Source organism: Fundulus heteroclitus, unplaced genomic scaffold (assembly GCF_011125445.2).
Source record: "Fundulus heteroclitus isolate FHET01 unplaced genomic scaffold, MU-UCD_Fhet_4.1 scaffold_52, whole genome shotgun sequence".
Lineage (NCBI taxonomy): Eukaryota > Metazoa > Chordata > Actinopteri > Cyprinodontiformes > Fundulidae > Fundulus > Fundulus heteroclitus.
Genome location: NW_023396945.1, coordinates 254,924 through 269,576, shown reverse-complemented (window position 1 = coordinate 269,576; position 14,653 = coordinate 254,924). Strand labels below are relative to the sequence as shown.

At 40.7% G+C, this 14,653-nt stretch overlaps 1 protein-coding gene across 2 annotated transcripts in view; it reads right to left on the bottom strand.

Annotated features, from left to right (window-relative positions):
• The window catches only part of nell2a (neural EGFL like 2a), a 130,199-nt gene that overhangs the window by 93,331 nt on the left and 22,215 nt on the right, over window positions 1-14,653 (bottom strand). The window contains exons 6-9 of one of the 2 annotated variants that reach the window (XM_036132485.1): window positions 10,248-10,320; window positions 9,464-9,546; window positions 6,783-6,911; window positions 3,137-3,242 (exon numbers count right to left, since the gene is read on the bottom strand). In XM_036132485.1, the coding sequence (XP_035988378.1) occupies window positions 3,137-3,242; window positions 6,783-6,911; window positions 9,464-9,546; window positions 10,248-10,320 (391 nt within the window). The remainder of the gene's footprint in view (window positions 1-3,136; window positions 3,243-6,782; window positions 6,912-9,463; window positions 9,547-10,247; window positions 10,321-14,653) is intronic. The other variant, XM_012864190.3, reaches the window with a different exon arrangement.

Genomic DNA, 14,653 nt, shown 5'->3' with positions numbered 1-14,653 from the left:
AAATTTCTTTTGCTTATTTTGCTGTCACACATATGTGTCAGATAATTAAAGTAAATATAACATGTAGCTTTCAGACAATGATTTCCTTTCTAAAAGAAAAAGGAAAAATCTATCTATACCAACCTGGCCCTATGTGAAAAAGTAGCGGCACTACCTCCACAGTTTGATAAATGGCAATGTTTGTTTTTACACTCTCCTATTCAGCGCTGTCTTAATTCAGCCTACGGGAGGGTTTTCAAACATCTGTTTAAGGTCACGACACAACATCTTAATGGGATTTAGACCAGAGTTTGGCTATCCCTCTCCAAGACTTTCAGTTTTTTCCAGCCATATGTCTAACTGGCCAATATGTTCAGGTAGACATATCGACGCGCTTTGGATCATTGGCCTGCCGTATAACGCAACTGTGCTTGGACTTAAGGTCACAAACCAATGCTTGGATTTTGTGTCAGAGAGACGAGTTCTAGGATCCATGAATTACGGTAAGATGTCCAGGTACCGAGGCAGGAAAGCAGGCACAGAGCAGCATGCTATTGCCACTAAGTGTGAATGCAGGTATGACATTATTTTTCCTAACTGCTGTGGTGATTTTACACATCATCTCACTAGAAGCGCACCTTCTACAAGCTCCTCCTCTGTCTCATCCGTCCACAGAATACTTTCCAAAAATATTTTCTTGGGGGTCATCAAGATGTTTTTTGACACATGTTTTTCTTGAAACTTTTAAGTCAACAGAGGTTTCCACCTTAAAACCCTTTCATGGTAACCATTTTTGCCAGTCTCCTTGTTGTTGTTGAATAATCAACACTTAGCTTAGCTGAGATAAAACAGGCCCTGTAATGTTTAGATGTTGTTTTGGGTTATTTTTGACCTCCTGTAAGTGTTGTCAATGTGCCTTTGGAATAATTTTGATAGACGGGCAACTCTGGGAAACATTTACCACTGTTCCATGACTTTTCCCCCTTTGTGACTAATGCGTTTCAGTGTGGTTACTTCTGTCCAAATCACTAAGAAATTACTTTGTAATCCTTACTGCGTTAGATAGGAACACAATGTGTTGGGTTTAGAGATCTTTTAGCCCATTTAACGTCATCAGTCAGGTTCTATTTGAGTGTTTTCTTGATTCTAAGGGGCTTGAACTCAGCTTTCCAAGACAAGCAAGGAAAGTCATTTTTCACATGGCCAAGTTGGTTGGAACAGCTTTTTCACCCAAATAACTCGTGTGAAAACTGATTTTTCTCAGGTTTAGCTTGTCCTGGTGTTACAGTTTGTCTCGATGATTTAAAATATTTAAGTGGTATAAAAAAAGAATACATAATAAATCAGTAAGTGGGCAAATACAGCACCATGCCACTAACATGATGCTGAGGCAAGATGATCAGGAGCTGGGACCGGGGATGGAAAATTATCATGCCAATAATGGTTATCGTATAAAAAAGCGATCATCTCGACAAGAATTAGGCAAGTATTGAACACAACAATAAACTTTAATTGATTATGTTTGCAACCCCCCCTAGAAGTGTTGCAGGATTGAGATTTCTATTTCTGCCATGTGAACAGCTTCTCTGTTGTAGAATCAATCAAATCGTCAATAAATTCAAAATATGACTGAATGCAACTATTATGCACTGTTTAAGCAGTACAGTGGCACTGAATGTAACTGTACCCAGTTTGACAGTAGTTTTCTGCACGCTGTATGCAGTGAGACGTTTGCAGCAAAAGAGAATGAGAGGGAACACTTTTTATAATCGCTTCCATCGCCAATGCAAGAAATACCACCATAGTTAAACAATAAAATGTAATCACAGTGATGGTATAACACTTCAACGTAGTATCGCCTATGTTCGGTCAGACCAACGGTTTCTTTTCTGATGGAGCTGAGTCTCAACTTATGTCACGCATGCAAACGGAGCCGGGGAGAAACAGCAGAAGTACGTGGGAGGTTGTGACAAGCAAGCTCTCAAGTGAAGTAGGCTTGCACGACATGTGCAATCCTACAAGTCCAATCTGCAAAGAAATAGTATGCAAACATACATTCTGATAGATAGATAGATAGATAGATAGATAGATAGATAGATAGATAGATAGATAGATAGATAGATAGATAGATAGATAGATAGATAGATAGATAGATAGATAGATAGATAGATAGATAGATAGATAGATAGATAGATAGATAGATAGATAGATAGCGCTGTGGGAAGCCCTGTATATATATATATAAATATATATATATATATATATATATATATATATATATATATATATATATATATATATATATATATATATATATATACAGGGCTTCCCACAGCGCTATCTATCTATCTATCATGTGAGAATATAAGTAATTAAAAACCTCAGAATAAGGGGATTAGACTGCATAAATAACGCATAGGCTGAATGTTGATCCCAACACTGACACTTTTTCTCTAATGTCTTCTCCAAAATAAAATGTATTTAGAAAAACTATTCCATGGTGTGAAAGGATAATATCCACTGAAATCCATTTGTAATGAGAGTGGAATTGAGAGAATATGAGATGCAGGCAGCTGCTGTGAGGAGGCTAATAAGAGTTCATTGCTTAGCTCAAAGTCTTTTGGAAAGAAAGCCGATCCTCTTTGTAGCAATATGATGAAACAGAATTATTTATCCCTCCAGCCAGAACGCATGAGCGCTAAAAGTTAAAAACGGACATTTATGGAGACGCTGCGGAGCATTCGCCTCATTTCGGGCCTTTAACATTTCGCTTCTCAACACTTTACCCCGAGCCGCAACATGTCACGCCACAAATAGGAAGTACTTTTCATCGCACGCGGTGATCCCGGCATTACTGGCTCCCGTCTGTGTGACTGCTGGCCATCTGTGTTTTGAAGCCAGCTTGTGAATAATTGATTGGTCCATGTATATGCAGAGAGGACGGATTCATCTCGAGGGACATGTTAGGAGGTAGCTTAGCAACACGCCGGAGCCCTGGTCAATTGTCAGGCGGCCCTTGTGGAGGTGTTACGTGTGCTCTCTGCATCTGCTTGTGGAGGTTGGGATGTAGTGTGTGCGTGTGAGTGTTTGTGTGCTATATAGCGTCCTTGATTTCATAAGAGTAGGAAGGTGCTGAGGTTAAGAGTACTCCACTTACGCAGGCACTCCTTGCAGCAGGCTCCCTTTACGTAGGCAGGAGCCGTGCCTGCTGGGCACTGAGGGGGAGGGCAGGAGATGGCCTCGCACTGCACCGTGCCGTTCTGCTGGGGACAGAAAATCACATTGTTTAAACAGTGACCACACAAGCACAGCCCCCGCCGCCCTCGCTGCATGCTGACTCCTCAAAATAAAGATTTTAAACTCTGCCTAGTGACTTTTCCTGGAAGCAGTCAGACGTTGGTGTGGTTTCAAGTAGTTTTTATGAATAGGTTTCCGACATTTCTTAAAGAAAGAACTGCTTGGAGCCGCTTCTTTCTGTTTACGCAACTTCAAACGACAGTTCTGCCACGGACAAATTGGGGCTATGGTGCCTTGCAAAAGTGTTAATACCCCATAAAGCTTTACCACAAACAATCATGTTACCATTCAAGTTAAAACCACAAATTGACCAACACAAAGCGCTGCAAAATTGTGAAGGTAAATTACATTTTTCAACAGACAAATTTCCACGCAGGAGACAACTTTCTTGCTCTGTTTTCTTCGCAAAAAAGCTCAAGCCCTCTAAGACTGGAGGAAGAGTGTTGGTGAAGTTTTAAAGGTATACTATGCAACCGGGGTTGATTTTCCAGCGAGGCTCCCCCCAGAGGGCGAAAGTAAAAGTGCACTGTCGTAAAGATGCTCAGCTGTTCTGGTTTCTCCGTCAGGCCAGGCGCGGTTGTTTTGAGCTTAGCAGACAGGCGAACGCAACGAAAAGTGGAAAAAACGGCAGTACAAACAATGACTAACACAGTGAAGGTATGAACATCAAGCTTCTCGCAGCGCTATCTATCTATCAGTTTTATTATTATTATTATTTTTTATTATTTTTTTTTTATGTTGGCGAGACGCTACCGCCACCGCCACCGCCTGGCCAAGCCGCAGCCGCCGCCGCCGCCTCGCCGCCGCCGCCTCGCCGCCGCCGCCGCGGTAGCGTCTCGCCAACATAAAAAAAAAACAATAATAATAATAATAATAATAATAATAATAAAACTCGATATGCTTGCATGTTTATTTGACGTTAACACGCGGTTCTTTGTTGTTGCTTTCGCGCGTGCATATAGTGAATGGCAGGGCAAAAACACATGGAGTTCTCACCGTAAAGCGAGACTTCTGTGTGTGCGGGCCGTGAGCTCTTGCAATTGCAAGTGCGGTATTTCCCCCACAGACCACCAGGGCGGCCGAGAAAACCTTTGTTCGACCTGAAATGACTCATTTAATCATCCAAAACGGTATGGAACACATTAATTAACTCAAAAATGTTGCATAGTATGCCTTTAAGTCCTGCCGCAGATTCTCAGATAAATTTAGTTCTAGACTTTGAGCGGGTCCTTCTAACACACCAGTGGTCTTTAAACTATATGTTTAAAATTGTTGTCCTGCTTGAAAGTGGAAATCCAGCCCATTCTCAAGTGTTTTGCGGTCTCTATCACGTTTTTCTTCCAGGACTGCCTTGAATTTAGCTCCTTCCATCTCCCCATCAACCCTGATCCGCTTCCCTGTCCCTGCTGAGGAAGAGCACCCTAACAGCACGCTGCAGCCGCCACCAGGTCTCACCGTGAGATGGTTGGCTCAGGGTGATGTGCACTGTTAGTTTTCTGTATTGTATATGACATTTTTCAGGGTTTCATTTGTCAAAGCTTTTTAGAATGAGGAAGCATTTTGTTTTGCCTACCTCACAATTACGAGCACCTTTGTGTTGGTTTCATCAGATAAAAGGCCAATAAAATACAATGAATGAGCTCAAATAACCAATCAAGGTAATGTGACCACCAAGTTTAGAAGTAGTCCCAAATTGATCAGCAGGACTAAAGATAAAAAAACCTTCACTACTACATTAGTAAAGTATCAATGTTTGTTTGTTTTCATACGTTTGTGTTAATGCTCTACAAACAGCTGCACGTACAATGTCATTCCCAAATCCATTCATAAAAACCAGCATCAGTTTTTTTTTTTTACCATTAGCTGGTTCCTTAGGGAATCCCACAAATCGCTGAAACAAGTTTGTAACGGCGCTAACAAATGCCGACTGCTGTTTAAACCAACTTTAGTTTGGTGATATTTCAACACCGGTTTTCCAGGGATACTGAGACAATGGGATTTTTGTTGTTATACTGCCCCACTCCACATAAAAAGCAGCATGTTTGCAGAGGGAGAATCAAGCATTAACTTGATGGGTTATGATTAACGACGGGTTTCCAAGCTGGTTCCCTGGCTGTGGAAAACCAAACCAATTATAGTAAAGAACTGGCTCTAGGACCATCCTTGGTTTAGCATTGAAACCGCATGGTTAAAAAAAAAACATACAATATGTGGACACAAGATTCAATCTGTGGAGTTTGGGTACTTTTTTAACGAGGAAGGATTGATAGCTACAGGTTTAGTGGCTTTAAATCAAGCAGCATAACCCTTTTAAAGCTCTTGGTACCTCGAACACCAGAATTCATCCAGTATTATATGCACACACATTGGCTGGAAAAATAAAACATAGGCCAACAGTAGCATATATTTCCCAGCATGGCGAGCACATGCAACACACTCCAGTGCCATCTACTTTCCAGCTGCTATGCCTATAATTAACATCGTTTTCACGGCTGAGAGCTCTGTGACAGCAACATCTATGAACCTGATCCACATAATTGATAACATCTTAATGCCTGACCTTTGAATTTTAAAGGTCACAGCTAATTGCCGCACATAAGGTAAGCAGCGTATCCCATCTAATTCTTTAATTGCAGCCGGGTAACGGCAAAAAAAAAAAAAAAAAACAGCGTTGCTAACGAATGTAGCTTTTCCGTTGGATGGGTGGGTAGAACAAATCCCTGATGATAATTATCATCTGTCAGGAACAATTAGGTGCAGCGCATTAAGAGATATGGGATGTCTTCCCCTTTTTTTTTTTTTTCTTTGCATGTTGGTTAGCGGTGCGTGAAGGTATCTGATTGGCTGGCAGCTCAGTAGCTCTCAGTTAGATTCATGTCCCAAAACTGAGTACGCTGACAAATGGTGAAATCTGCTCGCTGATGTGGAACAGGCCCAATTTCTCCAGTCATTTACAATTCTTTACACGTTTTATGCGGCAAAGTAAATGCTGGCAGGGAATAATTCGAAGGACTGCGGAGCACCATGGAAAAACAGCTTCAGTTCTTGGAGGTTAAAATATCTAATGATATACTAAAAATAAATAAATACAAGCTGATGACAGCTGATTCCACATCCATTCACCTACCCTAAATACCCCCAATGTTTGCAAACTCAGTCAAACGCAGAGCAAAATAAAAGCTAACTCCTACATTAAAACAGTGAAGACGCATGCTTCACACGCGGATAACTGAGCAGCCTCCTCAAACAACAGCAATACAGACATGATTAAAAATGCATGTTCCCAGACCAACAACAAAAAAATAAATAACACACACAAACCTCACGCCCGCTCCCATAATTACAGTATTTATTTGATTACACACTCAGACATTCCTAAACATAAGAACCAGCAGTAATGAGCGAACAATCCTTGATTATATTCATGCTTTCACCCACAATGAGATTAAAATGTAGCTTTCTCCGCGCGTGCGCGCGCACAAACGCGTCAGACTGTGAAGCCTCACCGTGCACGTGCAGTTCCTGCAGCCATCTGTCCAGCCCTCGTCCTCCCTGTAGACGACCCCCTTGACGCTACAGGTTCTCTCACAATAGCAGCCGTCCAGCCCGTTCATCTTCTCCTCGGCCCTGGACAGCTGCTCGCCCGGCCCGACAGCATGGAAAAAAAAACGAAGGGTTAGGAGCCAAGAAAGGTAGTTCCCGTCAGATTGAGGCTCTCTCTGTATTCGCATGTCGAATATATGGGAGGGGGGGGAATCAACGAAGCAGTGCAATCTCCTCGATTTTGCTTTATTTCTGAGCTGGGTTCACGAAGCGGCTGCGCCAAACGAATACAGACGCAAACTCGCCTAAACTGGGCAGAACATGGAAGCCAATTGCAGCCATTTTTTGTTCGGTTCTTCGGTCACAAACACGGCTGATGCAGTGAAGTGAGCATAAAGACAGAGATTTTTTTCTTTACGTTTCTAGCATTTTAATTAACAGAGAACTCCAGCACCTCAAAAGTTTTAAAACATTTATTTCCCAAAAGGAATCAGAATGGTGGTTTTAAATCAGAAACTGCAGATCATAGCACACGGTGCTTTTATGTATTAATTTGAACATAAAAATGAATAATTAGAGGAAAAATACCTCAGATGAAGTCTATACACTTACACTGCATAATATCTTGTAATAATATCAATAAGGGAAATCAAATTCTTGCACACAATTACCTCCTGTTGATTTTACATAAGTGAAAAAAGAGTCTTTGGTTTTTTTTTCACTGAGGGGTGCTCGCTGTTCGCTTGCTTACCTCCAAACTCCCACTACCTCACCTCCCTCTCAGCACAATCCCTTGTCTCATTAAGAGAATCGTGCAACACTGATGGTTCTTCTTAATAGTCAATTTATCTAATTTCTGTTTATTGACCTCTGCATGTGAGGCACTTGTTAGACTGTTTCCACAATAATAAGAGTCATATTCTCTCATTCAAAAAGCGACAACACAATTTTAAACACAACTCAGGGGAAAAAAAATTATTAGCCGAATATGAAATGATTATTTTCACTCTCATTATAGAACCAGATAAACTGTTGTCTAAGTAAAACCCCCAACCCCTTTTTTTTTCCAACATCATGTAGGATTTTTATATCCTTTCGCTTTCTCCTTTTTTCCCTCTGCACCACATTCTTACCAGCTTTCATCAGATGGTATTTTTTGTGCCATCAGCATAATTGAAACAGCTCTGGGGTCTAATTTGTAAAACATTGGATAGGATCTATACCAAAGGTTTGTGTACGACCAAAAGCCAAAAAGGACGTAAGCCAAAAATAAAAAAAATCCTGATTTCCCCCTACACACGCTTGCGTACCAGGTTCCCCCTCACGTTCTACCCTCTACACGTCAACGCAAAGAACCTCAGGAATGAATGAATGTTAATGTGTTTGAATAAGCCAGCTGATCATCATTACATGGCAACCACAGAGAAAAGAGCAAAGAAACAGTGAAAAATGTCACAGAACTGCCTGTGTTGAATGTGTAAATCAGAGGTAATGGGACCCATACTGTCCACATTTATAGAACTTGTTAAAAAAAATCTCATTGCTGTGTCTTCCACGTCCCATGACATCCTCATGGAGGCGTGCGCCGTGTTAAAAGTCCTCCTCTCTTGGAGGAGGCTGTGCGACCGCATCATCATTCTGAGGAGGAGGGAGGCCGGGAGGGATGAGCGCCCCCCCCCCCCCCCCCGGATGATGGAGAGTCCCTCCCCCGACGCATCAAACACCACCGCCGGCATTTTAGGAGCCCGCTCCACAGCTGAGCACGCACAGGCGTGGAGCGGTATTAAAGTGCGCCTCCTCTGCGCACTGGGGTTTGGAGAGCGGGTTTGGAGCCCACACCTGAGGGGGTTGCCACTGCAGGTTATAGCGGAATGCATTGCTCTAGGGAGTCTAAATCGGCATATTAGCAAGTAATCATCATGGGCTGGGAAATCTGGGTGATCCCTGAAGTGATGCAATGTGGCTCCAGTTCATCACTTCACCATATTGCCTCTAAAATGAAGGTATGCATGGGTCAGAGTTTACGTGAGGGACCACACGTTCTGACGATGAGTTTTTCTTTGTGGATCACTGCCTTTGCATGGAAAGTAACATACACAAGAGTTAGTCCCTGTTTTGTGCGTATGCAAGCTTTATAAATGAGATCCCTGGCCTTTGAAAATGCAAAGTTTTTAGCTCTGGCTGTAATATCCAAAGATAGACATCACCGTGAGTTGGTCTTCCCCTGAATACATAAAATAAAATATCTCAAATAAATCTGGGCATCGGCGTCAAAGAAGAGAGAGGCGCTGTTTGCTTCCCAGAGCTATTTCAGGAGCAGATATGATTTTTGCAGCTAAGTTGAGAATTACAACGACGTGCAAAATCAGATTTGAATGAAAAGTGGCTGCCAATTACTTTTGTAAATCTGCTGCTTAGTTTTTGCATCAGACAATGGGCTACTTTAATAAGAAGCTCAGTTCTAACTTATGATAATGTCTCTAACAATACAGTAGGCTGTGGTGACATAAGCAAGCCAAGTTAATATTTCATGTTTTTGTTTTTCAATAACAAAACTCGAACCCACTCTGATAACTAAACTAAATTTGTGAAATATATGCTCTTTATTTTGCAGAAATAAATGTCAAATAAGACATTCCATTACCTTGCTTGATGTTTTTGCGAGGATGTCCTGCAGTTCCATGATTTTCTGCACAAGTCCATGGAAGTCATTGCAGGTCGGACATGCTAGGTCACAAAGGACAACATACAATCCTTTTTGGCCATGTGTTAAAATACATGATGAAAATCTACAGCAAAGATAAGTAAAAAAAAAAAAAAAAAAAAAAAAAAAAATATATATATATATATATATATATATATATATATATATATATATATATATATATAAGCTGGAATAAGCTTAAGCTGGAATAAAGTAGATGCTTCTATTTGTCTCTATTCTTCCCATAAGCCTCTCTAAAAGCCTCCTAGAATTGGAAAAATAAAACTTCAAATAATTTAAAAAAGCTGAACTCTGGAAACCATTTTAAAAGAACGACCGTCACATATGACCAGCAAAAAGCTCTTTTCTGACGAGTTCTAAATGATGTGGGTTTTTTTGGGCAGCATCAGAATACCTTTAAATGTATTATTTGCTTATGCATGTTCTGTAACTTTACGCCGCTGTTACAGAGGGGCAGGTTCTACACCAGCTGCAGCGACAGATAACTGTATTATATCTAAATCAAATTCTATAATTTGAACACTGGAGTAAATGGGTTGACTTATCCACTAAAAATTGTTGGAACCATTGAAGAAGAAAAAAATCATCAAAGTTTTCTACCACATATACAAAGGTTAACTCCTGGAAATATTAGGACAATCAAGTATCGCTGAGTGTAAATGAAATGAGCTGCTTTTTGTCAAATGAGATGAGAAAGACTTACTTCTGTTCAGATCTGGACACTGTGAGATGTATCCCTGTGGCATTACCAGAATCTCCACATCCTGCATCACCCCCTGCATACACAGGCACATAAGCAGTGTCTTCATTAGCGAGGATAATAGCTTTCAGTGAACAGAGAGACCGTACAAATCAGATAACAGAGGTTAATGTGAAGAACCTGATAGAGTTTGCTAAGCAGCAGGCATGGGCCAGTCTCTGGTTTCATGATATTAATACCATCAAAAGTTTCTGACCTGCTGTTCCTGCAGTTTTAATTCCCTTTATTGACATGCTAGAGATCTTTTTCTGGGTGCCTCCTTGTCGACACCGTTTTCTTTGAGCTGCCTGTTAGGAAGATGACCAAATGAAGGCAAACTCCCTGGATTTACCAGTTTGGCAGATAGAAGAAATGAAGTCAACTTAGCTTTTTAGACCTTTCTGATGATAAGTGATGGTTTGGATCCCACTTATCCACTTATTCATATCATTTTTAAATTTTACATTTTGTCATAACTACCATTTCTGATATATTTTGTTGTGATTTCATGTGACAAAAAATTAAGTTAGGATTATGATCTTTAATTTTTTCCAAATAAACTATCGTGGTGGTGGTAGAATCATGCTGTTAGGATGACCTCCCCCAGCAAGAACATGGAAGCTGTATGAATTGAAGGGATGATGCAGAGAGCTAAATACAGGGCAATTCTGGAACAAAGCTTTTGCGAAAGGCAGCAGAAGATTTGAGACTGCAATTGAGTTCCAGCTTCCAAGAGCACAGCAACCCTAAACATACAGCAAGAGCTACAATGGAATGGCCAGTTTAGTATATTTATGTGAGAGATCATGTTAGAATGACCCAGTCAAGGTCTACGTCTCAATCCAAGTGAAAATCTACATCGGTACTTGAAAGTTAATATTCCCAGACATGTATCCAGTCGGACCAAGCCTGACTTATTTTGCACAGAGAGATGGGCAAAAAAAACAGGATCCAGTTGCACAAAGCTAATAGAAACATAATCCACAGCACCTGCAGCTGTAATTTGACTCAGGAGGGCTGAAGATAAATGCACACCATGCTATTCAGAGATTAATTTGTAAATCTTTTTTTTTACCATGCATCATTCTCTTTCCACTGTACATTTATGCATCTTGTGTTGGCCTACAGGCTGCTTAATGCTTGATACACGTACATTCTGCACCGAAATGAGACATGCGGACACAACGTCTGCAGTATTCTAATTAGTTATGCACCGTGCGGTTTTTCCTCTGAAGTACCACTACTCTCCTAGACAGTAGAGGGCAGTGTTGTGCCCCTACGCAAAGTGTACTACACTCCACTACATGTAGAAGTAGAACACACTAATCTTTGTGGGCCAAATAATAAAGATGTCTATGTTTATGAACCTCCGCCAGAAGGAGCGCTTACTTGTCCACCGTGCTTTTCCACACGGGATCATTTTAGGAATTTTCCTAGCTGCACGGATGAGTCAAGCATAAACCAGGCTTAGCACATAAAATCCAAATAAAATGCTTTGACAAAATGTGACAAAAATGTGATAAACTTCAAAAGGTTTTGTAAACGTTGTTTCTGCTTATTAAACTAACAAAAAAAGAGTCCTATGTTGTTGAAATATTAAATAGGCTCATGCCTGCATAAGTACAGTGAGCTGATTTAACTCCAGCTAAAGAAACAAGGTCCTAAAACAGAAAGAAAAAAAAAAACAGTAACCGGAAATCCATAAAAACCTGTTTACTGAGCCAATTGCTGGAATTAAATGAGCTGAAACAGGAAAACAGAGGAAAATGTGAGCGAGCAAAAAACATATTTATCAGTCTGAACAGTAGCTGCTCTGACGAGTCATGTCAAATAGAAACCAGCAGGAAGTTAGGTGATCCAACAACGTGGGAGACTCAATGTGTGTAAAATCAGTCATCTTTTCTGCTCTGATCTCTTCTCGCAAACACGACCATCAGATAAAGATTCAGTCTGATACATTAGACCATTCTGACAGCCTTTTGTTCTCCGTCCGAACGCCAGCCGCCCCTTAAACGTACACATCTAAACACAGATGCTCAGTTGCCATGGTAACCTGGCCCAGCACACTCCTTCAGAACGTTTATTACCCTTACAGAAGTGGACCGGCGCAACTTAGGAGAAATTGTTTTTAAATTGTCTTGCCGCTTCAATTTACAGGCTGTAAATTTAAAATCCTGTGGAAATGACTTGCCGATTTTTTTCACGAACGAGTGCCAAAAAAAAAAAACGGAAGCAGATAGGAGATCAGACTTGTAATGAAACCATGGAAAAGTACATTTGTTGTGGCCACAGAGCAAATTTCATCACATTCAGCTGCGTCTGAACTGTGAAAAATGCTGTGTGGAAGGATGATATGCCGTAGAGTTAAAGTGGAGCAGGAGACGGAGCATTTAACCTAATAATGTGACAAATTTGTGAGTGAGGGGGGATTTATATGAACTCTGTCACATTTTATTGGATCATTTCAGGAGAGCATAGCTTGTGCAATGCAAAAAAAAAAGAAAAGAGCTGTCAGGTGTCTAATAAATGAGCTGGCATATGAAAAATCAAGGTCCTAGGATATTCCACTGAGAGCTAACAGTAAGGTGAAAGATTATATAAAGCGAAAAGAGAAAAAATAAATATTTTTGCCATGTTTTGGCATTTAACTGTTTAAGATATGAAAAACATAACAAAATGACTTAGGAGATAACATTTCAAACTGTCTTTAGCATCTTAGATTAGCGGTTTGCACAGCTGGGCAACAATACAGCCATAGTTTCCCTATGTATTTCATAGTGAATAGTGGCCACCTTAAATTTTCCACTCCGTTCAGCCTTCTCGTTATTTTCTGAAAGTCTTGCTCTCTCTGTCTCGCTTTCGCAGCCTGAATGAACTGCAGACAGAAGTCATGACATCTCTCAAAAAAACAACAACACAGGTTTCTTTCTAAGTACATTGTTGCATCGCTGTGCTTCCCACTTATACTTAAAACTCAATGACATTGATAGTAGCTGACATAGAGTCTCTCAGTGATGTCCATACTGAAGACCTTTGCTGTCTTCGCAATCTGGTAGCACCAAAGTATTCTGTTTCAATAATTGAACTATCATCATCGCCGCAATCTAGTCCAATGTGGAATTCTCGGTACATCACATGCAGACTACATCCGCACAGAGCTGAATGTTGCACCTGCACAGAAAAACTTGAGCATTAAAGATGAAACCGTATGAAGCCGGAGGAGCCTTAATAGGCATTGTAATACCTATGCCACACCAGTGAGGGGCGCAGTAACACTGCTACAAAAGTAAAGAAGGAAGAAAAAGGAAGGAGAACAGGGAGAAAACAATAAACGCAGGAGAAAGAAAACATGCATTTGTGTGTGGACCGACGACAAGGAGGTCTTCACAAACGCAGTAGAGGAGCAAAACGTCTTTTTGTTGAACAGCGTCTGAAAAACAACCACAACTGCGAAGTCTGCCATTGTTGTGGTTTGTGTTAGCACATACGTTATAAGGGAGAGGGAAGGTCTAAGTTGGCTGGCATACGCATAAACGCCATTGCGTAGCCGGTTATGCGGATAAGGGTGTAAAGACAGAGCCGCCGCTGGGGGACATTCAGAGTTATCCACTCTGGGAGCAGGTTTGAAATGTAGTCACTTCCTCTGGATGGGACCCCGTATGCGACCAGGAAGTTAGTCGGACACAGCTAAACTCGGCATCATCTCGATGGGGCCGCAGACCATAGTGACAGAATGAGCACTAAGGAATTTATTGTTGGAGCATCATCAACATATGTACATTTGTACATATGTTCTGAAACATATGTACAAATGTATACACGAATGTATATGCACATATATACGTGTAGGTACGTATGTATGTAGGCGTATAGGTATATGTATATATATATATATATATATATATATATATATATATATATATATATATATATATATATATATATATATATATGTTTATATATATATATAGACCACTATGAATGTAAATAAGACATCATATGCCCATTCCTATTTCTTTTTGTATTTTTTGGTATTCTTTTTGATCCATTGTATATATGAAGATTCATTGTATATAACTGAATGCACCTTCCCTACTCTGCACCTTCTTGTATGAGCCGATGTGACGAGTGAATTTCTCCATTGTGAGATCAATAAAGACTATCTTATCTTATCTTATCTTATCTTATCTTTAAAAGAGGGGAGCAGTCTGAAGCCTGGTTTATGTTCAACGCATCCGTGAGGTCTGCATGGCCATATTATTTCCTTTGGGCTTCCACGCCCCTCCGCGCGGCCAAAGGTTTCCTCTCCGCACACCTGCAAACATTTCTAACTACCCGGACAGTCCCGTGTGGAAAAAACATGGCGGACG